This window comes from Manis javanica, chromosome 10, assembly GCF_040802235.1.
Source record: "Manis javanica isolate MJ-LG chromosome 10, MJ_LKY, whole genome shotgun sequence".
NCBI lineage: Eukaryota > Metazoa > Chordata > Mammalia > Pholidota > Manidae > Manis > Manis javanica.
Window position 1 is genome coordinate 68,793,467 of NC_133165.1, and position 26,210 is coordinate 68,819,676.

The window sequence follows — 26,210 nt, forward strand, 5'->3', positions numbered from 1 at the left end:
CTTGAGGCATATTAGGAAAGACAGTTTTTTCTCTAATGGAAAGAAAAGCAGTTGATGAAAAGTCATAATCCTTATATCCAAGGCTGTTGAATAGGCTTCAGCAAACCTTACCAAAGATGAGTGCCAGAGGGTTAAACTCTAAGTTTCTGGACCCTTCTGACCAGATGTGCATCTAATGAAGGAAAACCTGCCCTGGGGTGTTTGGTCAGTTCCTATGATGATGCGTCATTGCCGGCGGGTGCAGGACTGAATTTCATCTTGTTCATGTCTAACTCTTCTATGGCCTAGACCCTTGGCTCCTTTACCATAAATCCAAAAGCGAAACCTGTAAATGGGGTGGCCCCAAAATCTACAAGAGCATGTAATATATTGAACTGAATCATGAATAGTCCATCTGAATTGTCTATTGTATTTGTTTTCATAACTTTACCTTTTGCAAGTCATTACTATCAATATTATTGTGGTTTTTGCTAACTTTATTTTAGGAGAATTTAATTTTTTTTCATATGGGAATACTTTGACACTTCATAAGGAAGTAAGAGACAATGGAGATTTTATGTTTAGCGGTAGTCTAGCTACTATTATCCAAGTGAATTTTAACTCAGAAAAGTAGAAAGAAATCCAGAAATAGTAACAGAGCCTCTGAAATTAATATCGGAAAATCACAGAGAAAGGAACTATTATCAGAAACCTGGAAAACAGGGAACTGTCATCTAGATGTCCAGAATGGGAAGACAGGGAAACTACTCTCAATGAGCCTGATGTTAGCCCTCGCCAAATTTCTAGAACAAATTCATATTGCATGTATAGAATGTGTGCCCTCTGGGTCTCATGCACTTTGTAAAAAATGTTGAAAAACAAAGCAGTAGTTTCTAGTAATTTCTAGGAACCAGAATGAATTTGCTAAGTAGTCTGAAATGTCTTCTTTTAATTCATAAGGATTATCATATTCAAGTTCATTCTGCTCTGATTACAGCTTCTATGTTCCATAAGAAAAGAGTAGATTACCCTTAAATGAAATCGAGAAAGGGTTGAAGTTTTTCTTTCTACATAAAACCTTTCTGCTCTTTGGTATCTTTATCTACAAAACGTGGACAATAATAATCTCTGATTTACCTCCTGATGTGAAGTAGAATTGTTATTAAAATATTAGACATGTAATAAGGAAATCTTACCATAAACAAGAAGGAAAAGAGGTGGAGGGTGCATGAGGTGGAAAAGGATAAGGATAACCAGGAAATGGATGTGTACCATTAAAACAATTTGAGGGCAGAAAAAGACCTTAGCAGGGGAACCCTGTCATTTTAAAAACACAAGTGACATGAGGTGCAGGGAAGGTCTGTGGCTTGTTTAAAGTCTTGCAACAAGTTAATGGTGAGAAGGGAGAAAACCAAAAAGGGAAAGAAAAAAAAAAAAAGGAAGAACTACAAGTTTACAAGTCAAAGGTTCCCACAAGGCTTGACCCAGGAGGCTGCCGTAACTCTCCAGGCTCTGAAATTGCTCCCCTGCCTTTGATACTCGGCCAAGGGGACCATCCATGGTGGGCCATGGCTCTGTGCACATTCGACTCCCTGGAGGGCTCAATCAGAGAGCAGGCTCAAGCACCCCTCCCACTCTTAATGCACACCCCATTTTACCCACACATCTCTCCCTCTCCAGACCTATGTAAAGGAAAAAAAATCCTTTAGATTTTCTTACTTTAGAAATTCAAATGACTGTAGGGATCCAAAGAAACACCCATTTCCAAAAATATTTTAATTCCTTGTTAAAACACCAAAACATCTACATATTTGATTTATTTGAAGAGGACTGTGTCTGCTGTAACTTTGGTTTTATTTCCTTTTTATGGCAGTGATGTCAGTAAAACTAATAGTGGGATGATATGAGTTACATGTGAAGCAGTATCTTTATAAAAACAGAAAACTTTTTGCAAGTCATGTAAAAGGATATAATTTTCCTATTTTGTTGTTTCTTATAGAAATGAAGATGATGAAAGAGATATTCTCATGAAATAATTTTAGAAACGGGGGCAGGGAGCAACCTCTCACCAAGATGGTGTATAAGTCCCTAGGGCTGGAACACAGTTGCCCAGAGATTTTTCATTCAAATCATCACTAGAAAGATTTGCATGCAGTTCTCACTATTCATGTAGCCATTTGAAAGTTCACATGTATTTAATTCTAGAATTACTAAAACCATCCCTCATGGTAAAGAAATAAGAGTAGAAGGATGCAGTGATTTCCATAAACTGTTATTTTTGTTGATGAGATAGATCTTCCACCAGCCCAATAAATAGCTAATAACACATCATAAATTCCTTAGCCTTAAGACAAAATCCCCTGATAACACAGGTCAATGGTTCCACAGATTAGTTCTGAACACAGGGGCTCTGAAAGTCCTTGCCCAGAAAAGAAAAACAATTCGTGTGAAGCTGTGTTTCAGGAAAAGTAACAGAAAGGTATTTACCCTAACAATAATTTACACTAATAAAATAAACAAAAAGTTTTTAATTTTTCCTTTTCATTTCCAAAGTCATCGTCTCAAAAACCATCAAAGCTGCTTGATGACACCATAGCAAAAAAGTTAAGCACTCACTTTAAGGCTATGTTCAAGAACTCAAAAATGTGCTGTTGAAGTCACAGCTGTGAACAGGATAGTTAGGCACATATTGACTGGAATGGTTACTAGTCAGTTCAGCCTGATCAGTTAAACCATCTGTGATGGGCATGCCTGAGAAAAGCAAGTCTCCTGGTTTGGTGTAGCTACAGCATAGAGTACAAATCAGGGAATTATGGAAGGATACTGGAGACTTTTTTGCATTTCATTGTACCTGGCATGGGAACAGATAAAGGGTTTTGAACAGGGCAGTGATGTGATTGGAGCTGATTTTACAAAGACTATCAGTGGAGATAAAATGAGTAGGAATAGGAAGAAACTGAGTGTGGGAGACTGAAGCAAGGGTCAGCATGACAGTGTAAAAAGAATTTTCTAGTAAGAGAACTTTATAGGAATTAAAGAAACAAAACGCTTCTAAAAACACCTTGTTCAGATATTAGCTGAATTCCCATGTTGTTAACATATATTTATTTAATGCCTTCTATGCTCAAGACTAGTGGCCTTTGAATTTTTATGACCATATACCCAAAGAAATTAATTTCCCCTCACTCCAGTTTCACAAATATATTTAGAAACAAAGGTTTCATAAAATAATACTTTACTAGAGTAGAAAATGCATTATTATTTTTCTACTTTATGTTTTTTCTTAATTCTATTCCAAGCCACTAAATTTATTTATAGTTTGGAAAGGACTTCTTTAGGCACCCTGAGGAAGGCAGGAGGACAGTATAAGAGTTATTCCAATCTTAACAAAATTCTATTTGTTAAGAGAAAGAAAACAGGCACAAACACAAACACAAGATGGAAATCATGGAATCTGGGGGAACTGGAGAGGACTTGAGAAGCTGTCTTATCTTAATATTTCATGTAATTAGTGAAAAAAAGAAACTCAGAAAGATTAACTTACTTAACAACTCACAGCCAGTTAGTGCTGCAGACCCAAGGTAAGCAGAGTCTCTGGAAAGACTCAAGTCCGTTCTTAAACATTTTAAAGCAAAATGAATAACTGAAAGCAAGATTACAAAAATGGTGGAGTATTTCCATTTTAAGTTAATTTGGATTAAGCAAACAATGCTTTTTATACACATACCACAAATGCAAATGCTATTCAAAAGTACTGTTCATGAAATAATATTTAAATACTTGTTATGGCATGTAGGTGGTGTGGACTGGCAAGAGGACACAGGCTTAGATTTGTATGAGCAGCAGCTCATTTCAGTCTTATCAGTGGATCTCTGTGCTGAATTACTTCCCTGCGATATAATGAGTTACAAGAAATTGACCAAATTGGTCATTCATATGACCAAATAAATATTTCCCAGGTATATTTGTTCTTCATCCACAGTTCCTGAAAACACTGCAGAGTCTTAAAGGTGAAAGGAGTGTTTTGTCATGTTAATGAGAGATTTTTGGACTCCCACTCAGAGAAGAGCTTTCTGCTCTCTGCCTCTGTTAGATCCTGCTTCTTGGTCCGAGAGCTTCCATGCTTCGGGAACCGGAACACTCCCCCATGCCGCCAAGCCAGGCCCCAAGCTCCACCAGGATAGAAGCTCCTTTACTTGGGAACTTGCCCTGTATCTCTCTTCATCTGGCAGTTAACTTGTATCCTTTATTAAATTGGTAAACGTTAAGTGTTTTCCTGAGTTCTTTGAGCCACTCTAGGAAATTAGTCGAACCTAAGGGGGAGGTGGTGGGAATCTCCAATCTGTAGCCAGTAGGTCAAAAGCACAGGGAACTGCCTGGGGCTTGGAACCGAAGTCTGGAGTGGGGGTGAAGGGCAGTCTTGCAGGACGGAGCCCTTAACCTGGGAATCTGGTGCTGTCTCCGGGCAGATAGCATCAGAATTGAGTTCTCCAACACCCTGCTGGTGTTCAAGAATTGTCTGGTTAAGTATGTGTGGGAAGACCCCCTCCCACATATTTACACACGTTGGAATTGAATTCCAGTACCCAAATGAAGTCATAGTACTATTACTGCTGTGTATAATATTGTTATTGTCATACACACATGTAGGGAAAAAATACACCATTGCATTTGGTGTTGGACCACTGGGATTCACAGCCCCATTTGGAGATAATATCAAAAGCATGAATTTGAGGTTTGTTAGCCTCCTCAGGAATAAGCACTGGTCAAATGAGCCACTCCACCCTTATCCCTAAGCCCCAGCTCCTTCAAGAATACATCGGTGTTGTCTTGTTTCCCCGTTCTACCCACCATTCTAAGATGTGAAAAGCTCTGTTGAAGGTTTCTGTGCTCTTCTGAGTCACTCTGTTGTTCTTGGGTTTTCTGTTTTGAGGGATCATCTAACAGCTGAGGTTATTATGGCTTTGAACGTGACAGTCTAAGAAGCACTGAGCCAGGTGTCGGGTGCCACACCTTGTTGCTTTTTTTACATAAGTTCTCACCTTGACCGTTTCCCACTTAGAAAAATACTATAAAGCAAACTTTTTAAACTGTACCGCTTAATGACGTCAAAAGTTTCCATTAAGTAGACCATGCTAATGTCTTCCATATTAAACACTTTTTATTGTTTTCATTAAGGCATTGCAAAATTAAAGCACATTAAACTCATTTAAGTTATTCTACCCTTTTCTGATAGAGTTTAGAAAAGACTGCCTGTGATGGTCAGCATCCTTTTTTGCCAAGTTTAATAAGAAAGTTGGGTATTTTGTGGGATAATTGCAGCAGAAATATTCTTATATTTGATTATCTGATTTATTTATGCTTATAAAGAATAATTGTAAAAAACCATGTGACAATTACATTTTGACATTACAACTTTTGCAGATTATTATATAGCACTAGCCTTTGTATAAAATGTTTTTAAAAGGAGAATTATATATGTATAGTGTAAGCTATTAAATGGTTTATTGTAAATAAGTAATTTATTATGTTTCTTCTTAGGCACTCTATCTGCCAGCTTTTCTATTAGAAATTTACAGAAACTTTTTGCAAAGTATAACAAAACAAGGTTCTTTACAGTTGTTTTTGGCATTTGTGGTTTGAATACAATCGCACTGCATTTTTTAACAATAAATGAATCCCACATGAAGAGAAATGTGCTTACTCTCTCCCTTCTCTCTTGAAACCCACAGACGACTTGCCGGAAACGCTTTGACATACATACCCAAGGGAGCATTTACTGGCCTTTACAGTCTTAAAGTTCTGTGAGTAAACCAGTGTTCTTTGTTATATTTCTGATTTTAGTGTCAAGTGGATGCTAATTAACTTGTAAAGACTGAGTCTCTCTACTAAGCCATTGACAGCCTTGGGATCATTCATCTAAATTCAAGTCTGCTTTCATTGGTACCAAGAACCATACCTGGCTGGATTTGTGTGTGAAAAAAATCCATGTCTCCTTTTCACTCCTTTTGAACATTTAAAAGTGTTTGCCTCTAAATAACCAATTTATTAACTCAAACCTTAAAAAGAATATTTCCTGTTCCTTTTGTGTCGTAAAGCTGGGTTGAGTTGCTCGAATCATTTTGATCACCAAGTGAGTAAGTCACTAGGATGCTGACATATAGAGATCACAGCTTCAGAAGTCACTGGCAAGATTTGTTTCTGTAGAATGCACCAAAGAAGGATCTGCTAAAAAATACTAAGTTTATGCTGTGTATTGTAAACAGATGTGAAAAAGCGAAGTTCACAGTGAATACACTGAGTAGTTGCTTAATTGAGAAGCGGTAATTCATTGTGATTATGAAGATAGGTTTTCTTATTATTTAATGGCCAACTTAGCGATTTGCTTATCAAAAAAATTCACTATTGAATACCTTCTTCTAGTATCCAGTGCTCCATTGCTTAATTTTCTTACAGTTTATTCTGTGTAGGAAAAAAAGGAACCTAGGACAGAAAAAAGTAACACAAGTTGAAAGTCTCCCAGGAAAATTTTATCTCAGAGAAAATACCCTGATTATATTTCCTTCCTTTGAGATAAAAGTTATGAACTCTGAAAAGCCATTTGATATATTTCTGCTTGATGGAAATTTCATTTCATTGACTTGATGGATACATAGGGTATTTAAAAAGCAGTTTTATTTAAATGTAATGTTTTGTTACAAGTTAAATTCAACAGCAGAACCATTGTTTGGTCTGCTTAGGGAACAGGGTTTGGTCCTCGCCCCCTTGAATTCTGTTTACCATTAGGCATAAATATTTTTTAATTGTCATATTGCAAATCCTAATGTTAATTCACTGTTTGGCAAAATTCTGAGCTGTAGACAAGTCTAATGCACCTGTATCTCCATGAACCTTATATTTGGAATTGTTCCAATTGGATCACATAAGTCAAGTTTGGATAAGACAATTAAGATGATGTTTTTCCTATGTCAAGCTATGTACCACAAAAGTGTTTTGGACACTTTTTAAATAAACTATACTGAAATCAATTATTTTAATTCATTTAACTAAAAGTATATTGTATATACTGAGCTAGTGTGTTGTGGAGAGCTATGTGGGTGTGCCATTGAAAGTGCCATTGTGCAAATTATTTCTGGAAATAAAAAGATCAATAAGTATGGTCTGTGCCCTTGAAGAGCTTATAATCTAATGGTAGTTTGTGGGATCAAGATCATGGGATCAAGACAGACAAATAGATCACTTCTGATTCTTCTGGAAAATGTATCCAGAGATGTAGACAGGGTACTGTGGAACTACAGAAGTTAGGAAACATTTAGTCCAGTCTAATGGTTCAAATTCAGCTTACTAGGAGGGGTGTTTTTCCAAAGAGTTGACCTATGAGCTGAACCTAGAAACACAACTAGTAACGACCCATCCACACAGTAGCCGACAGAGGGGGCAATATGACAGAGACACAGAGGCAGGATTACCTGGGATCAGCAGGCAGCCTTAAGCAGATGGGCGCTCAAGCACTCAGGAAAGGGAGAAGACCCTGGAGAGATAGAAAGGGTGCTGGCCTCAGGGATCCTGTTCGTCACGTCAATCATTATTATGTTCTAGACACAGTGAGGAGCCAAGGAAGAAACATAAGTGAGGGAACACATTTTCAGCCTTTGCAGATTAGCTAGATCACTGTCAAGGCGAAGAGGATTCAATAAGAGTAAGACCCCTACCGTGAACTGTGTTCACTGTTCCCTTTGCTTTATTGACTCAAGGACGAATGTTCAAGGAGTAAATACAAACATCAAATATTTGGAAAGTATTTTAGTGTTAGAGCAGTGGCTCTCCACCATGGCCATTCTGCCTGGCCCAGAATACTCTGGAAAGCTGTGGGAGCATCTTTGGTTTTTCTGATGATTGGCATGTATGTAGTAAACTGTCCTGGGATGTGCTGCTCAGCCCAGCATAGTTCTCCCACGTCCCACTCAACTTCTGTCCCTCCATACCTGATGTAAATTGATAACTCTTGCACGCATAAGTAAATGAAAGGTTTTATGGGAAGTTCCATTTAAGGCTAATAATTTATATAGGAAAAGTTAAATGGAATAAATATATTCCCTCAAATATTATTGAATAAATAACTCATTTGTGCATCCTGTCTATTCCAGGTATTCTATGAGTTCTAACCAAATAATTAGCTGAAAATGGCATTAGGGCAATAGGAGAATTACTGCAAAACAAATTATAGCTATATAACTGTGGAGATGTAAAAATTCTCCTTAAAAATAACTACCATTAAATTAGAAGACCCCCCCTGTTTTGAGAGAAAGCTTCTGCATCCATGGATGTTTAATTGCCCTTGTCTAGCTCGGATTAGCACATAGTCTACAGGCACACACCTGATCATGTACAATTGCTCTCTTACAACACTAAACTATGTTTTCTAACTTTATCTTGCATCTACCTACCACTTCAGCATTTTATTAAAAATAAAAATAATAATAATAAAGGGAGAAATGTGGGATCCACATATAAATCAAGTATAAAAATCAAACGAATATTCATATTTGACCTGATTGTTTATAGTTCATAATGCGTGATCAAAACCGAAAGTTTCTGTGATGAATGCCCTTGCACTGTTCACCATGTAAGAACTTATTCACTATGTAAGAATTCGTTCACCATGTAAGAACTTGTTCGTTATGCTTCAGAAGATTGGAGACTGACGAGAATTAGGCTTGAGATGGATTAATGATTGTGCATTGAGCATTGACCCCCTATACAGAATTTTATTGTTGTTAACAACCATTTGATCAATAAATATGAGAGATGCCCTCTCAAAAAAAAAAATTAGAAGGGAAACATGGAATGCAAGGCTCTCACTGAATTTTATTAAGAAAGGTTGCTTTATAAATATTTTGTATTATGGCCTTTTAAAATTTTCGGAGCACAGTCATACAAAAATCTATGTTGTGATGATTACATACTGATTTATTCATTTGGGGTGGCCTGTTGCTTTTTTAATCTTACCCTTACACTGCCCAGAAGAGTCTACCATCCAGCATCTATCTATAAGGCAGTATCGCTGTAACATTTCCTTTTCCAAGTTAGCCTCAATTCCCCATAGCCTGTGGTAGGATATGCTCTCCAGGGCCTCTTGCAATCCTGGAGAACAAGTGCTCACCTCAGCATGTGATGGGATTTTGAGATAGGATGATTGTTCCCTGTGATATTTCAACCCTATCCAGTATTTAGAAAATTGTTTTAATACCGCTTTGACTTGTAAGGAATACTCATTTGTGAGAATATGCATGCTTATTTGTGAGAGTGTAACATTCCTAATTTTCTCCACTATAACATCTATACTTTGCCTTGGAAGTTATCTTTATTTTAAGAAAGGTTAGTTCCTTCTTTGTGATGTAAGTATAGGCTGTTATATATCTTAACTCTAATTCTTATTTAGTATCCATCTGGACCTCTACTCTCATTTCCCTGTTCTTGTACAGAATAGCTTCTGATCACATTATTTCTCTCACACCCAACCTTATTCATTAAAGGCAGAGGCAAAAATCTGACTCATTCATAAAAGTGTCTCCTAAAGTGGTCATATCTAAGTACCATGTATATAATGATACATATATCATTTTGTTATAAACTACTTTTCCATTATTTTTCCTTTATAATGCAGTTAGAGTATTACATTATATTGATTTTTTCTTTGAAATGATGTGTGTAGATAAACTATAATTTTAAGAATGTCACCTAAGTATAGCATATGGGGCATTACAAAATATTTGTTAATACATAATATTCTCCATGTAATTGAGGATTAATGATAATAAAATAATAATAAAAATATATATTTGTTAATAAAGAGAGTACTGGGTCCAATAGGGCTGAGAACCACAGTGCTAGAGGAAAAATGCTGAATGAGACAGGCCTGTTCCTACCCTCGTGGAAACTCTCTCAAATGTTTTATAAAGTCCAAAAGTCATTTGGGAGAAAGGAATAACTGATTATACTGTAGCATGATGACAAAGATAAAATGAAAATTATATTCGTCTGGGGCCCTGACCAGTATATGGGGACCACATGGTGAAAGAAGAAAAGATAATAGTAATCCAGTCCATGGAGATGGAGAATGGACATGGCAACAGCCCTCCTTGGCTAGGACTCTTTCATATGAAACCTTGCTACTGTGTACTCTGGGAGATCACTAATATTTACAATTATTGTCCCTATAAATATCAAACTTTATAAAGAAGATAGCTGTGTGTTGAAAAATACCCAATCCAATGGGATTCTGAACAAGGCCATCCTCAATAGAGGCTCATTTTCTTGTGTGCGCCATTTAGTCAAGAAATGGCTCTCCTGGCCTTCTCACCAGAACTGAGGCCATGTGAAGCTGATGAGTAAACTAACTGCAGAAAAATCAGTTAGCCAGAATTTCTCATTCACACACATGCCCAGAGCACAGCCTCAGGAGTTACTGATATCTAAACACAGAACAATTAGGCAGAAGGCATACCTAAGGATCAATCCATCCACTGTCCCCTTTGAGCATATTATTTCATCTTCTGCTTCCCTGTTCCCATTCTTATTTGGTCCTGTTGGCAAAAAAGATAACCGAAAAATTGTATTGTTAGAGTCAGCATTGAAATGATGTATGAAATAGTCAACATTTAAAGCTCCTCAGGGAAAGAAAATAAGAAAACAAGAAGTCATCCTTTGTCTGTAAAGAGAATGTTGCATGTTCTTTTCTTACCCATACATGAGTGATAAAATGAAGTGATAAGTGACTAAATCCATGTTCAGTTCATGGTACATTCTACTTATAGTCAATATATTGAACAAAATAATATTTGAGAAGGAAATCCGCAGCCATGTTGTGAAAGCTTTCTGTTTTAATGGCACTCCATAGTGCTCCAAGCCCTTTAATTGTTTTGACTCCCACTGGAGTATCTTAAACAAAAACAGAATTTTCTGATTAACTCACTGGAGACCTATAAGGATAAATGGAGATAACTTGTACTTGTTTTGCCATTTACAAGTAATGAAGCAGAAGTTCTTTATTTAAGGAGAGATCAGAACTTGAGTGTTTTTTTTATTAACGTATCATTGATATACAATCTTATGAAGGTTTCACATGAGCAACACTGTGTTTATTACATTGACCCATATTATCAAGTCCCCCCCACACACCACATTGCAGTCACTGTCCATCAGAATAGTAAGACGCTATAAAGTCACTGCTTGTCTTCTCTGTGCTATACTGCCTTCCCCATGACCCCCCCTACATTATGTGTGCTAATCATAATGCCCTTAAGTGGTTTTTTTTAGCTATATCTTTGGTGCCTTACTGGTAGAGGTAGTTGAAAAATTAAATGCCAGGAGTTAGCTCAGGGGTAGCTTTAAAAGTTTTCATTAGTAAAGCTCATTAAGTTCCATTTTCTGAAGCCAGATATATAAAGCTACTGAACGTTTGCAACTATTCAATGCAGGAAAACCATCTAAATATCTCTTATCCTCTCCTCTGATTTTCCAATTTTTTAGGAAGACCACATTTTAATAGCTTCACTGATTAGTTAGTAAATAATAGAAGGACAATTCAATGCACACTTTTTACCAGAATATATTACCTACAAAATTTAGGCATCAACTAAGTCCATTATCTGTATCTTATCATTATTTAAATGTATCAGTTAATTGAGTGACTTAGAAAAGGTTTCTGTGATGTTCAAATTATATATTAAAACTGCTTGGAAGTGTAAAATAACATATAGAAATGTAAATTTTTAATATTTAGTTAAATTATACAAAATTTGGAATTCAAGATATAATTTTCCCAATTCCCTGTTAAGCAAAGTGTGAGAGCACCCTAAAACTTGATTTTGTTCATAACAACCAGTACATTTTCAGACCTTTGATTTATGTATGAAATGTTAGTTGAATCCAAATTTAACATAACAATGAAATTACTTGAGTAAAACTATTGGAATGCAAGTGACAAAATTACACTTCTTAGAAAACAGAATCTCAGCCATAGTGAGAAAAGCAAAAAATTTTATCATCTCCAAATACTTTTCACATCTTATTTGTATACACTCATATTTGCATATGTGAAAGTATAAATGCCCTAAAATTTTAATTCTCAAATGCCCTATCAAATCAGATGATAGCATTCTACTCCCATTACGCAGATAAAAGACCAAGGGTCAGGGAGATTAAATGGTTTCTTCTCCAGGAGTCAAAATTTAGGCCTTATCTCCAAGTTGTGTGGCCTCAAGTTCAGGTGAAAATATTCAATGAGAAATACTTAGCCTGGCATAGGGTGGTTCTCAGTCCACACCCAGTCCTCACCCAGCAGCACCAATATCACCTGGAAGTTTGCTAGAAATGCAAATTCTTTGGCCCCTGCCTAGACCTTCTGAACCAGAAATATTGGTGGTGGGGCCCAGCTAACTGTGTTTTAACAAACTTTCCAGTGGATTCTGATGAACCCTAAAGTTTGAGAACCACTGGCTTATTATTTTTTTATTTTTGGTGATTGTATGTTCTCATTAATTAAAATGTCACGTCCAGTACAATCCCACCACACCATTAGTTTTGAGAAGTCTATCAGTTCACACAGACAGCATTAACTTTTACTGAATGCTTACCACATAGCAGGTATTGTTCTATGTACTTTCACTCGCTGGATCGTCACAATAGCCCTGAGAGGTGGGTATTATTACTGGTCACTGAAAGATGTAGAGATTGGGTAATTCTCCTGAGACCACACTGCTAGTGGCAGGGAAGCAGTAGTCGGATAAAAGAATCCATGCTCTTAACCATACCTTAACCATACCATGTGCCATGCAGCCTCAGAATTTGTACATTCACCAAATATTCCTCAAGAGAATGCTGCAAGGTGCAGCAGAAAGTGCATCAAGCTTTGGGTTGAATCCCAGCTAGTCATCTAACAAAAAGAAACTTCCATTGTCAAGGTGAGAATAAGGCATGTTGTTTCTGAGGTCCAAACACAACTTTGTGACCTAATAAGAAGTAATATTTCTTTAAAATGTCTGCTTTCCTAAAATAGTCCCCTGCCTCTGGCTCACACAGACCGTGAAATACTACTGGTGAAGAATGGCTTTAAAAATTATTGTGTTATAAACATTTATGAATAAAGCAGCAAAACATAAGGAATCTAATGGTAATTTTTTCCATGCTATTTCCCCACTAGCAGTGATATATTTTTATTTCATTGTTGCCAGGTGTTTCTACTCTGTATTCTCCATGTTCTGAAAAGAACTGTTGTACCCAGGCCAGCAAAAATGCAATACTTCACAAAAAGAATTTAATTTGTATTAAAATATGACCATGCACAAGAAGGGAGATCTTAAATAGCTTGCTAGTGTTATCCCTTATTTACATTTTGTCTAATCTATCAGAATGATACCTTAAAAACAAATCAGAGTGTATCATTTCCCTACTTAAACCCTCCAATAAGAGCTTCTCATCACACATGAAGTAAAGCGTTCTTGTGGCTTGCAAGTCCTTCATGGGATGGCCTCATGTTTCCTTTCCCAATTGCCCTTATTCATTCCACCTCAATCACATTTGGTCCTTTGCTGCTCCTTTAATAAGCCAAGCAAGCTCCAGCAGCCTCAGGGCCTTTGCACATGCTCTTCCCTCTTCCTCAGTAACTTTCCCCAGATGCTCACAATATTTGTCCCATGACTCCGTTCTGGCCTCTATTCGAATATCATCTCCTAAGAAAGAGCTTCCCTGACCACCTTAAAAATAAAAATCTCACCCTAGTTATCATCTATGCTAAATCCATGTTTTGTTTTCTATATACTACCCATCCCTTATCTCATGGTATATACTTACTTGTTAATTTTTCATTATCTATCGCTCCCAAGGGCCGACACTCTGATGATGTATCTCCCTGACCCCTAACCAGCACCTGGCACTGCTGTGGCCAGCTATTGCTAATCATCATTAGCTTTCCTTAACCTTCTTTTCATCTGTTTTCATGCACAGTATGCTGCAGAATAATCACCTAACGCAGGTCCCCACAGAAGCTCTACAGAATTTGCGAAGCCTTCAATCCCTGTAAGTATAGTTGAAATTGGAAAATGTTCTTAGGATCAGTTTGGGAAGGAGAATCAACATGTCCAAATGACCATCTTAATAAATTCCATGGTGGGGAGCCATGCCTAAATAAGTTGTGAATGAGAGTCTCTATTACAGCATCAGCTCTTCACATCCTCATTAAACAATATGTGGGAGGGAGCAGTGCTGGATGGAGTTTGGGATTTCAGGGCAGAAACTCAATCATAACACCTACAGAGAAAAGCCTCTTATAATATGCTGGTATCACAAAGCAAAACATCCAGGATCTTGTCCTAAGTCTCCTGCAATATTTTAGTTCTTGAATTCAAATCAAGAATAATGCTGTTTTTGTTTTATCTAGAAAAATGAGTGTCACAATCTAGACATCTTAGCATCTTCCATTCATTCTGTTTATAGATTATCTGAGCTGCCTTGTAATGAAATTCTGCTGAGTCAAATAAAGACAGTTCGTTAAGTTCTGAATGTCCATCAAGGATCCTCAAATTAGTAAGCTAAGACTTTATAGTATATCGTAAAGCCTTACTGCACAGGTCTACAAACCAAGAGAGTCCCATCACCACACACAGACATACAAACCTACTCACAAGCAGCCCCACAGATACACACACAATACTTCACATTCACACAGCACACACAGACTCCTACAGACACACGCACATAGACATTCAGGGATCATGCTGCTCCCCACTCTAAATCCACAACTTTTCCATCAGGAGTTTCCACCCTTTGCTAATTTAAAATCTCAATATAAACAAAAATTAGTTATTCTGTATACAAAAGAACTTTCTTACCAGCTAGATGTTTGAAGCTTGGGTTGTAAGAAATTGTTTACAGTGATTATGTAGCAAAACTAGGCCATGAGTACATGGTAAGTCTTCATCTCATCAGCATGTGTAAGTGTTTACCAGATATTGCATGATTTCTAATATACACAGGTTGTAATACATGCTCTCATCTTACACTGGAGGTCCTCATCTGTCAAACAAAATACTGGTTTCTGGTCTAGAGTGATGAGGGAGACAAATGCATAAAAAAGGCAAATAAATATCACAGACTCTAGTTGAAAGTCATTGTAAAGAACCTGTCAGTTAATAATTACATATCGTTTGCTTAATGCCTTTTACTGAGGTGACACAAGAGAAGGAGGAACATGAGATTTGGAGATGATACTCCCTTTGATCTGTTTTTATTTTTTTGTGTGTGAAAGCAAATCTCTGCTTGAGAGCATTTTAAGCTTTTTACTCGAGTCAGAGTGACTTCCTAGGTTTTCACCAGCCTATCGATAAACAAGCCCACAAGGGCCCCTTTGTGGCATGGAACAGGTCTGTTGTATTGTCAGGAGCTCCTTAATGACATCACAGTATCACTCCTTTGTTGCACAAGGCTTTTCCTGAAGGAAAGAAGCCACTGGAGAAGCAAAATGCTCTCAAGTTGGGTTGTCTGGGTAAGAGCAAGGGATCAGGGGGCTGGATTGAAAAGCAAGATAATAGCAGCAGCCAATAGGAACTTTAAACAGCTGGGAGGCAGTCAGGAGATAGAAGGATAAGAGTTTGTAACCAAAAGCCACTATCAGCTGAAAGAAGATCACAAACGAGAACACACATAGAAGTGAACTCTTTGAGAAAGAGAAAACCACAAATCCTTTGTTCATTCGAATTGGGTGGTGCTCTCTGATAAATGTGTTCAGATTTAGTTTCTTACCATCTAGGTATTTACTGTTCACCAGGTGTCTCTTGCATTTGGCTTCTGGTTCACAAAAACAATTACGTTTGAAACCCTGTAAGTATGTGTTCCCTGTGAAAAAGCCAAGGGTTAACTTTCCAGTAGGATGCTGATCACATCCAAACTGAAGCATGTAGATAGACATCCAACCCCCTAGCACGCTGGACTGTATCGGCTGGTTATGTGTGTTTTTGTCAGGCGTCCCTTTGCCCTGGGACAGCCTGACCCATGTGAGGGATTGAATGTGGGCAGTGCGCACTGCTCTGCCCCTTTTTTTCCCATTTTTTGTTCTGCTTTGATACAGAATTCAGATTTGACGAAAAGCATTATGACCATAAATTTAACCACTGACCACACAGATACCATATTATACTAGCTGAAGAAGCCCTGTGCCCAGTTTGGAGTTTTGGGCCGCAGTGAGTCTTTAAGCTTTACTGTTGTCCCAGACTCAAGATACCGAATAGGTTTCTCCTGTTTCAATCAAACAGTTCCAAAAATAAAACCATTAGTTTTGAGTCTCATGGTCATTACAGACATGCATTCCTTATCCATTCTCCATTCATTTTCCACACCTTTGTGCTGCTTGCCTATCAAATGGAGTAACGAAGGTGGCTCATCCCTCATGCTGCCCAGAGCTGGGGGCCTCCATTCAGTGGTCCAGCTCTTCATGGACTACAGTCAATCTTTAGACCTTCATTTAGCCCTTTTTCTAATGGCTCATCTTTTTTCTCCCTTGACTTCATTTATTTTTCTCCACTTTATTATCTTCTGTGAATCGCACATTGACTCCCGAAGAAGCACTCCATGCCTCACAGGGGTTGCAATTGCATCACCCCGGCCCATGCCTGGCCTTGTAGCTCCTGAAGGGGCACTTCTCACCATGGCGGCAAAGGTGAGGAGCCTCCAGGAGAGTCTCCACATCTAGGCTGCACCCCAGACCACTTAAAATCAGAACCTGAGCAGGGCACCTGAGCCTCGGGCACTTTCTAACCAGTTTAATTGTACAGTTAAGTACTTCTTAAATGAAGACTGGGGAAAATTAGTGTCCTGCAGCATTCTTTCAGATGATCTGCAAATATTCTCCTGAACTATTTTCAAACCTCAATTAATAGCTGAAAGGGTATCCCGCCGTGACCCACCTTACCCCAGAAGGACTCAGGAGACACCAGCCCACACAAGAGATTTTTATTATCCGAAAGAGAAAATGGCTGCCCCTAGAGAGAGGGAGCAGCAGCTCGTGGGTGGGGAAGTGCGTTTTTAAGGAGTAGGAGTAGGGTGTGTTCTGTGTTGGTGATTGGATCTTAAGGGGTGGGGGTCTGAGTGCACCAGAATTTGCCTTCAATAGCAAAATGCAGACTTTGCGTTCCAGTGTAAAATAGTAGTGTACTTAAAATATGGAATAAAAGTCAGGGATTTTCTTGTCTGTGTTTAACTGAAATTGCTCACTGCCTATTAATTCTACTGATGCTCTGGGTAGATAAAGTTAGGAGGCCACCAGCACTTCACCCTCTTCTCAAATGTGTCCCTGGGCCGAGAGCACCAGTACCTCCCAAGTTATATGGTACCTTGGGCCTCATCTCTGTCTTACTTAATCTGAAGTTTCATTTTAACAAAATCCACAGGGGATTTGTATGGCCAAGGCTTTTGAGAAATTAAAATGTTGAGTGTTCTGTGACACTAGCCAAGTGGCCTACAAACCAATAATGATTGACAGCTGCTGAAATAGATCATTAGGATACATTGCTCCACCAACGTGGACTTGGCTCCATTGTACAGTTTAAGAAATCTGCTATGTTGAAATTGGTAACATAGCTATGTGGAAGAAACAAATTGTACTCAGGTTTCAAGGGATGTAATTTTCATTTATTCCACATAAAGCGAAAGATATTTTGCTTTTTTCATAATGAAAACACATAGGTGCATTTGTGTTTAACTCCCCTGATGCTTACAAACTGCTAGGCTAAAAAACAAGAGCACAAGGCCATGTAAATATGTACATGTGGCTTCTGACATGGTCATGACTGCACAGACACCAAGTGATTTTATAATGTAATCAAATATAACTTAATTTCCTTTCTGTATTTTGGAAGGGAATAGGAAATGTAATCAGAATTCACAGTGAGCTGTATTTCACCAGGAAACCTCTGGCATTATAGTCATTTGAGGACTAGGGTCAGATTATACTGATTTGATCAGAACCCAAAACTTAACCCTCCCATACCCTCACACCTTTGTGTTAATAGTTAAGATACCAATCTGTGAAAAAGAGTGTGCTGCATTTGTTGATAGTCAAGCATCTCACTGTTATTAGTGAAGTTCAGTGTGATCAAAGAGAATGACATACGCCTGTCTAGTTAACCAGAGTATGATTCAATACATGTTGGTTTTCATTCCAAGTCTACACTAGCGAACCTAATGGTGGAATAGGAACAATCACAAAAATAAAGGGTGGGTAATAGAAAAGAAAGAAGAATTAGACACAGCTTTAGTATTGTCCCTATTCTCCAATTAGCTAATATTCATCTTCAGAGTATAAGACATCATTTTAAAACCCAAGAAGAATGTACAATTCCTGCCTGCAACATCATCATTCCATGCATCTTACTGGGATATCAGCTTCAAGACCACATAGCCACCCCTCGGCCCTGTGAGATGTCAGTAACTTGCCCCAGACTCCTCCTAGTAGGGTTTCGCTGGTAATAGTCCAAAGAGAGAATCAGCAAGAGGTAGAGGTGAGGAGGAACGGGGGCAGCTCAGCACACTGAGCTGAAAGCGAGGCAGAACTAGAAGCAGCAGCAGTTTTCTCGGAGTGATATCCGGAGCCTATGCGGCATCAGGCCCAGCATAAAGGAGGAGAAGGAAGTAACAGAAGACGAGGAGGTGTGCACAGACCAAAAGAGAGCAAAGTGAGGTAACCAAGAGGATACAATTAAAGGCTCAGAGAGGTTTAAAAAACAAACAATGGTTTTGGTATTAGTGACGTTATCGCTTTCACTAAAATAGTCACCAGAAAAAGCATTACAAGTCTACACAATAAAAATGCACCATGTTTTGGTTTGTTTTGGGGTTTTTTGTTGTTGTTTTGTTTTGTTTTCACAAAAGTGCCAGCATACCAGCTACATCTTGGGACAGAGGTGGACTTAGAAGTTCTAGAAGCCAGGAGTTTTTCCTATCGCACTGTTAGGAATTCATTTCATAGAATCACATGCAAACCAGCATCCAGTAGATTGTTAGGAGAAGTTTTGCCTCCCCACCCCCATTTAAACATTAGAAGAAAATTTTCAAAGTCAAAGCCTTTTCAGTACAATGTTTACAAGAAAAGAGCTCCAGTTGGAGCATGGTTCTCAGAATCATGAGGGGAAAAAAAGGTGAATACTTTGTGCAAGACCTCATGCATGAAAGATTCTTGAATCAGGTTATCTGCCAGTGCTATGATAAATAACATACATGAAGGTCATAGCAGATAGATAAATAACTCAAATGGGTGTTATGGAATGAGAAGTAAAATAAACTTTATTAGTCCCATGATGTGAAGTGAAGGTTAATTTTGGGAAGCAAACTCTTTGGAGAAGCTAAGGTAATGACAGCTATGGGAAGGCACATTGTGAATGGGGCAGAGTGTTTCTCCCTTTTCAGGGTAGACGGAGTCTGTGATGAATTGTCAAAAGTAGAGCATGGGAACATTGCAAGGGCAAAACCAGAAACACCCATGGCATTTAAATACCCATGGTGATAAAAGCAGGAGCCACAATATTTATTAAGCACTTTTACCTGCATCATCCCAGTTCATCCTCAAAGCAACCTTGTGAAGTAGGAGCCAAGATTATCCCTTCCTTAGTGAAGAGGAAGCAAAAAGCTCAGAGATGTTAACTGGGCTTCTGTATAGGTCGTATGACTTGTAATGGAGTCAGGCTGGAGAGGTGAGTCTGGAATAAGAACTCTGGCCTTTCTGGCTCCAAAATCTGCCCATTTTACCATCATATTACCTTGCCTTCTCAAAAAATCAGCTGCAGAGGATGGGCACAGCAGAATGTGCTAGCAGGAGGGAAAGGAGCAGAATCACGTATTACCTCTAGACATATGGTGGTGAAGGTCTGTACAAAGAAAGAAAAGTAATGCTGCAGGCCAGAAATAAAACAACTGAAGAGAGTAAAAGAAAAATATTTATTAAGGTGTAGGCCAGCCTGCCTTTTTCAGTGGTTCCTATGCACTTGGCTATCTGTGCCCTTACTACCTTTAAGGTAGAACTTGTCTCCACTTTCCTGATGAGGAACCTGTAGGTAAGAAAAGGGTATCGTGTCCCTATTCCAAAGGTAAGACTGATTAGACAAAGAGGGAAGAATTCAGACAGGGAACTACATGTGGAAACCTTGCATGGGGGGAAGCTGGTACATCAAGGAACAGAAACAAGGCAAGTGTGGCTGAAGCAGAAAAAGTGAAGTGGCGAGAAATGCAAGATATGCTTAGTGAGGCCAATGCGGTCCAGAGCCCTAGAAAGCAATTTGAGAAATGTCCTGGATTTTAGTCTTTATTGTGAAAACAATGGGATTCCACTGGAGGACTGAGGCAGGCACAGGCATGACCATGATCTATTTTACTCAAATAGCCTAGAAGAGAACAGGAAGCTTTGTCAGGATGGGGGCAATGGAGGTGGAGAAAGGGAAGTGGATTTGAGAAATATTCAGATGAAATTACCAGTTTTTGGTAATGAATTGACTATGAAGAATGAAGAAGGAAGAGGTGTTAAAGATGATTCCTAAGTTTCTGGTTTATACAACCATGTACTTAATGAAACCCATGCCTGAGACAGGAAACCTGGTAGAGGAGTACATCTGGGGAGAGTATGGGTGGGAGATAAGGAGTTTGGTCTTGAGTATGTGTGTTTGAGGAGGAGTAACTAAGTAGGATGTAACATAGCCTGAAATTCAGATCTGGATCGCAAAGTGAAATTTAGGTTAGGACCTACCATGCATTTCCCTAGACCTAACACTGCATTGTAATGATTTGACTGTCTGACTACCCTTTGGAAAACATGATCCATACAGGTTGGGCCGTGTCTGCCTGGTTTACTGCTAGATCTCCAGCCCCAGGTCGAGTACCTGCAGAGAAAGCACCTGAGCCTTGCTGAACTGAACTGAAGCCTTCAACTCTAGTGATGTTCTGAACAGTGACTCAGAATCAGCTCATCTCCCCTCGTCTGACTGTAGCCTGCATTCACTGATCTCCCTGGCTCCAAACTCTTCTCTCTGTTTCTTGTTTTTTCCTAGCTGCCCTTCCTGGGCTGAGAGTTGGATCCCAGGTTCCTTCAGGGATTTTTGAATTGATCTATCTATAAGACTTAGCTTTCCTCTTGTCTTAGCTGAGAACTCCACACTTCAAAAGCAGGGTTCATAATATTAATTCTGAGAGGGCTGATGAGATTTGCATAGGCAGGAGGTAGAGGATGCTTATAAACACAAAGCCCAGAGGTACCATGGGAAGGAGCTACAAAAGGGACTTGAATGGGGCAGAGAAACAAGAGACAAGTTGGGCTAGATAAGGTGGATGGTGAGCTTTGAATATCAGAATGGGAAGTTTGGGTTTGAAAGGAATGGTAATGTGGAAAGACTGTGAATTCTTAATAGGACAATGACACAGAGCACAGTTTTAGGGACATTAATCCAGCCTGGATTAATTGAAGAGATAAGAGACCAAAGTTAAAAAGACCAGCTAAGAGGCTGCTTCAGTAATGCATGTGTGAAGAGACTTAACTAGACAGGGGAAGCAAAGAGTCCTGGAGATAAAGATAAATGGAGAGAACTTGGTGAATGACTGGCTGGAAAGCAGTGGAAGATTCCAAAATGACCCCCAGATTTCAAACCCTGGTGGTACCTGTGAGACTAAGGGTGCTGCTGACAAAAAGGTCTTTGTTTTCTATGGAGAAAAATTAGAAAAAAGAAGTCAATGTTAAGATCACCAATTCGATAGATCATCTCCCTGTTACAAAATTCACAGCAGTGGTGACCTCTGAGAAACTGAGCAACTTCATGTAAATTGACTTAAAAATATATTTCTCATCAGAATTGTGCACTCTGCACCAACTCCAGAGAGACAGAGGTTTGGCTCTGTGAGGCACATCATCTATCAGACTAGTCCCTAAGTCACTGCACTGCAATGAACCCATAATATTCTCTCCACAAGCTGCAAACATGGAAAAACTTTTTTACCTTTTCAGAGTTAAATCTAAAGCAATAATTTTTCTTCCTGGTTGAGTTTATCAATAAGATGGAAATAGATAAAAGCAGAAATTGCCATATAAATAATTGTGGTGCTTATATTGAATTCATGTGCTTAATATCTTCTTGGGATATGGATAAGAGATTCCACTAAAAGGTGAAATCCCACACTGTAGTCAGTCCATAAACATTAAAAAACAATAATAACAACCCTGAGAAGGAAGAATAAAGCAGGGGGTAATCTCAATTCCCAACCTCAAGCTCTACTACAAAGCCACAGTAATTAAGACAATTTGGTACTGGCACAATAACAGACCCACAGACCAGATGAACAGAATAGAGAGTCCAGATATTAACCCAAACATATATGGTCAATTAATATATGATAAAGGAGCCATTAACATAAAATGGGGAAATGACAGCCTCTTCAACCACTGGTGTTGTCAAAACTGGACAGCTACATGTAAGAGAATGAAACTGGATCATTGTCTAACCCCATACACAAAAGTAAATTCAAAATGGATCAAAGACCTGAATGTAAGTCATGAAACCATAAAACTCCTAGAAAAAAACATAGGCAAAAATCTCTTGGACATAAACATGAGGAACTTCAAGAACATATCTCCCTGGGCAAGGGAAACAAAAGCAAAAATGAGCAAGTGGGACTACATCAAGCTGAAAAGCTTCTGTACAGCAAAGGACACCACCAATAGAACAAAAAGGCATCCTACAGTATGGGAGAATATATTCTTAAACAACAGATCTGATAAAGGGTTGATATCAAAGTATATAAAGAGCTCACGCACCTCAACAAACAAAAAGCAAATAATCCAATTAAAAATGGGCAGAGGAGCTGAACAGATGGTTCTCCAAAGAAGAAATTCAGATGGCCAATAGACACATGAAAAGATGCTCCACATTGCAAGTCATCAGAGAAATGCAAATTAAAACCACAGTGAGATATCACCTCACACCAGTAAAGATCACCACCATCCAAAAGACAAACAACAAATGTTGGCGAGGTTGTGGAAAAAGGGGAACCCTCCTACACTGCTGGTGGGAATGTAAATTAGTTCAACCATTATGGAAAGCAGTATAGAGGTTTCTTAAAAAACTCAAAATAGAAATACCATTTGACTCCTAGGAATTTACCCTAAGAATGCAGCAGCCCAGTTTGAAAAAGACAGATGCGCCCCTATGTTTATCACAGCACTGTTTACAATAGCCAAGAAATGGAAGCAACCTAAGTGTCCATCAGTAGATGAATGGATAAAGAAGATGTGGTACATATACACAATGGAATATTATTCAGCCATAAGAAGAAAACAAATCTTACCATTTGCAACAACATGGATGGAGCTAAAGGGTATTATGTTCAGTGAAATAAGCCAGGCAGAGAAAGACAAGTACCAAATGATTTCACTTATCTGTGGAGTATAAGAACAAAGAAAAAACTGAAGGAACAAAACAACAGCAGACTCACAGAACCCAAGAATGGACTAACAGTTACCAAAGGGAAAGGGACTGGGGAGGATGGGTGGGAAGGGAGGGAATAGGGAGGTATGGGGGGAAGAAAGGGGGCATTATGATTAGCATGTATAATGTGGGGGGGAGATGGGGAGGGCTGTACAACACAGAGAAGACAAGTAGTGATTCTACAGCATCTTACTATGCTGATGGACAGTGACTGTAATGGGGTATGTGGGGGGGACTTGGTGATGGGGGAGTCTAGTAAACATAGTTCCTCATGTAACTGTAGATTAATGATACCAAAATGAAAAATGAAAAAAATCAATAATAACAATAAAAGTGACTCATTATTATGAAGAATTCATATAAATCAGCACAAATTCAAGCTACAAGAATTCATCCAAGAGAAAAATTCAACCCCAGTAGTATTATTACAATGATCTGCCAGACTCCTGTAAGATAGAGCAGTGTAATCCCCTTTTTACAGATGTGAAAGCTGAGGCCTATTGACTTGGCCATAGTCATAGAGCTACTGTGCTGACTTGGACCCAAGACTTCTCATCCCACATGTCTGAACTAATTGACAAACTCTGACCTTCCTTATACATACACACATACACATACACACGCACACACACACATAAAGCCTTTGTGACCTGCATGAAATAGAAATGGTAACAAGGAAACATTTCAAATGTGGAGCTGTATTATGCAGTTATTTTTGTAATAGTATTATAAAACCACATTTTTATGTGTTTTTGTGTACTGTGTAGTGATGTTTTTCTTATACCCCACTGCTTAAATATTGCATTTTGCAAGCATATGAATAGAAAATGTCCAGCTGCCCCAAAGGACCACATTGACATAATATGAGCTCTCTGTTTACTCACTGAATAGGCACAACTTGTGCCCTGCCAGCTGCTTTGTCCACAGTCTTAACCTTGTTCTGTAAGAACCACCTGTATGAGTGGCTGAATAATTACTTCCATACTCTGGGTTAGCCTTGGGACCTTCTGTTAAGATTAAAGCAGAGACTGCCTCTGAGTGTGAACAATGTACCGCTCTCTGAATCAGGTTTGGACTATTGAAGCCAGGTGGACGTGGACTGTAAAACACTGCATTCAGAAGGAGTATGAGTTCTCAGGAGCTTCTTAAATGGAGAAGCTGTTTAGGCAGAGCACGTCTAGGGGCTGCGCTCAGGATATCTGAACATTGGGTCTGGGAGTATCAGCCTCTGGAGGGTCAGGACTGTGGAGACCTGCCTTGTTTTACACATTTCATTTCAGAAAACAAACTGCTCTAAGATTACAGTGTGGAGATCAAATTACATTCTTTTTTCTGGGGAAAAAAGTCACTTGTAAAAACATGTATCCAAAGAAATGGACTTATTAAAGTTGGAAATTGATACCAAGGCCACGTCAAGATCCCACAGAAGCTTTGGTAGCAACTTAAACATAGAAGAAGACAAGTCTATGACTCAAGGCCGAGAGAGCCTTTTCTGTGAATGCAGCCCCATGTTTGCGCTGAACCTGAAGGTCAGCTGTTTTCAGGACCCTTAGAAGCCACTGTAGTTTCAGTGCATAAGCAGCATGATCAGACAATATGTCAACTAAAACGCAGAAGTTCATATTATTTAAATAAAGTCTTCACTCTTTAATCAGTGCAATCATCGGAGAGTTTACATACACACTTAACTTCTGGTTAAACAAAAAACAACCGCCTCCTCATCTCCTGGTGAAATCTTACCTTATGAGAACATGCTGTTGCTGGAGCAAAAGGGAAGAGATGGTGCTGAGTTATAAACCTTTCCAGCTACGTTTATTGACGGAACCCCGAGATACCTGGAAGCTGTGTTTCTACTGCCCTCAACAACAGTTGTTCTACCGGAAATCCGACTGTGAGTGGGCTCTGGCACCAAACTCTTACAGCTTGTTTCCAAGTGACCTTATCTCAGTTATTATCAAAAAACCTGTTCCGGGCCTTGAAGGCATCACTTGCTCCCAGAGGACTAGGAGAGGACCTAGTGGAGTGAGGGAGCCGCTTTCCGAAGAGATTAGCTCCCTGCCACAGAGAAGTCCATTTCTAAATTGTTTAAATTTGGGTCGCAGGGGAGTATTTCATGATCCTGGTGTACTTCCTGCTTCTGTTTAGTCTTAAATGCGTCCTAAAACATTTTTCAAAAATCACTCATGATTTTCTAATCTTTCTGAATGCATGGACTGCTGAAAACACAACTCCTCTTTTTTTTAATTCTTGCTTTGAAAACGCAAACAATGTGTGAGCTCTAAGAACAGATCGGAAAAAATGAGTGAAGGCTGTTGGATGCGGCTGAGCGAAGGTGGTTCTATTGATCACGCACTTGAGAAAAAATTTCCATTTTTTTCCAATTGTGTCTCACTTCAATGAGACAAGTTCGGCAGTGTCATGACAGCCACTGCTTCTGTTGGATTAGGGTAAAATAAATGTATTGCACTCCCTCTGCTGGCTCTGAAGCCCAATCGCTCACAACCTAGACCTATATTTAGATGTAGTTTCCCATTTAAAAAAAAAAAAAGATGTGTGGGAAAAGGAAGCTAAAGCTGGGAAAGCTGTTGATTTTATTATTTGTTTAAAATGTCAGGAAAAACAAACATCTGCCCAATGCAAATGCTTAGGATGAGCAACAAAGCCAGCAGTTTTTAGGTTTTTTCAGAGCTGTGCTAAGAAGAAAGGAGGGGTCGCCTC

At 38.8% G+C, this 26,210-nt stretch overlaps 1 protein-coding gene across 2 annotated transcripts in view; it reads left to right on the forward strand.

Annotated features, from left to right (window-relative positions):
• LGR5 (leucine rich repeat containing G protein-coupled receptor 5) overlaps positions 1 to 26,210 on the forward strand; it is a 123,341-nt gene that overhangs the window by 69,080 nt on the left and 28,051 nt on the right. For both annotated transcript variants that reach the window (XM_017668884.3, XM_017668885.3), the window contains exons 3-4: positions 5,712 to 5,783; positions 13,987 to 14,058. In XM_017668884.3, the coding sequence (XP_017524373.2) occupies positions 5,712 to 5,783; positions 13,987 to 14,058 (144 nt within the window). The remainder of the gene's footprint in view (positions 1 to 5,711; positions 5,784 to 13,986; positions 14,059 to 26,210) is intronic.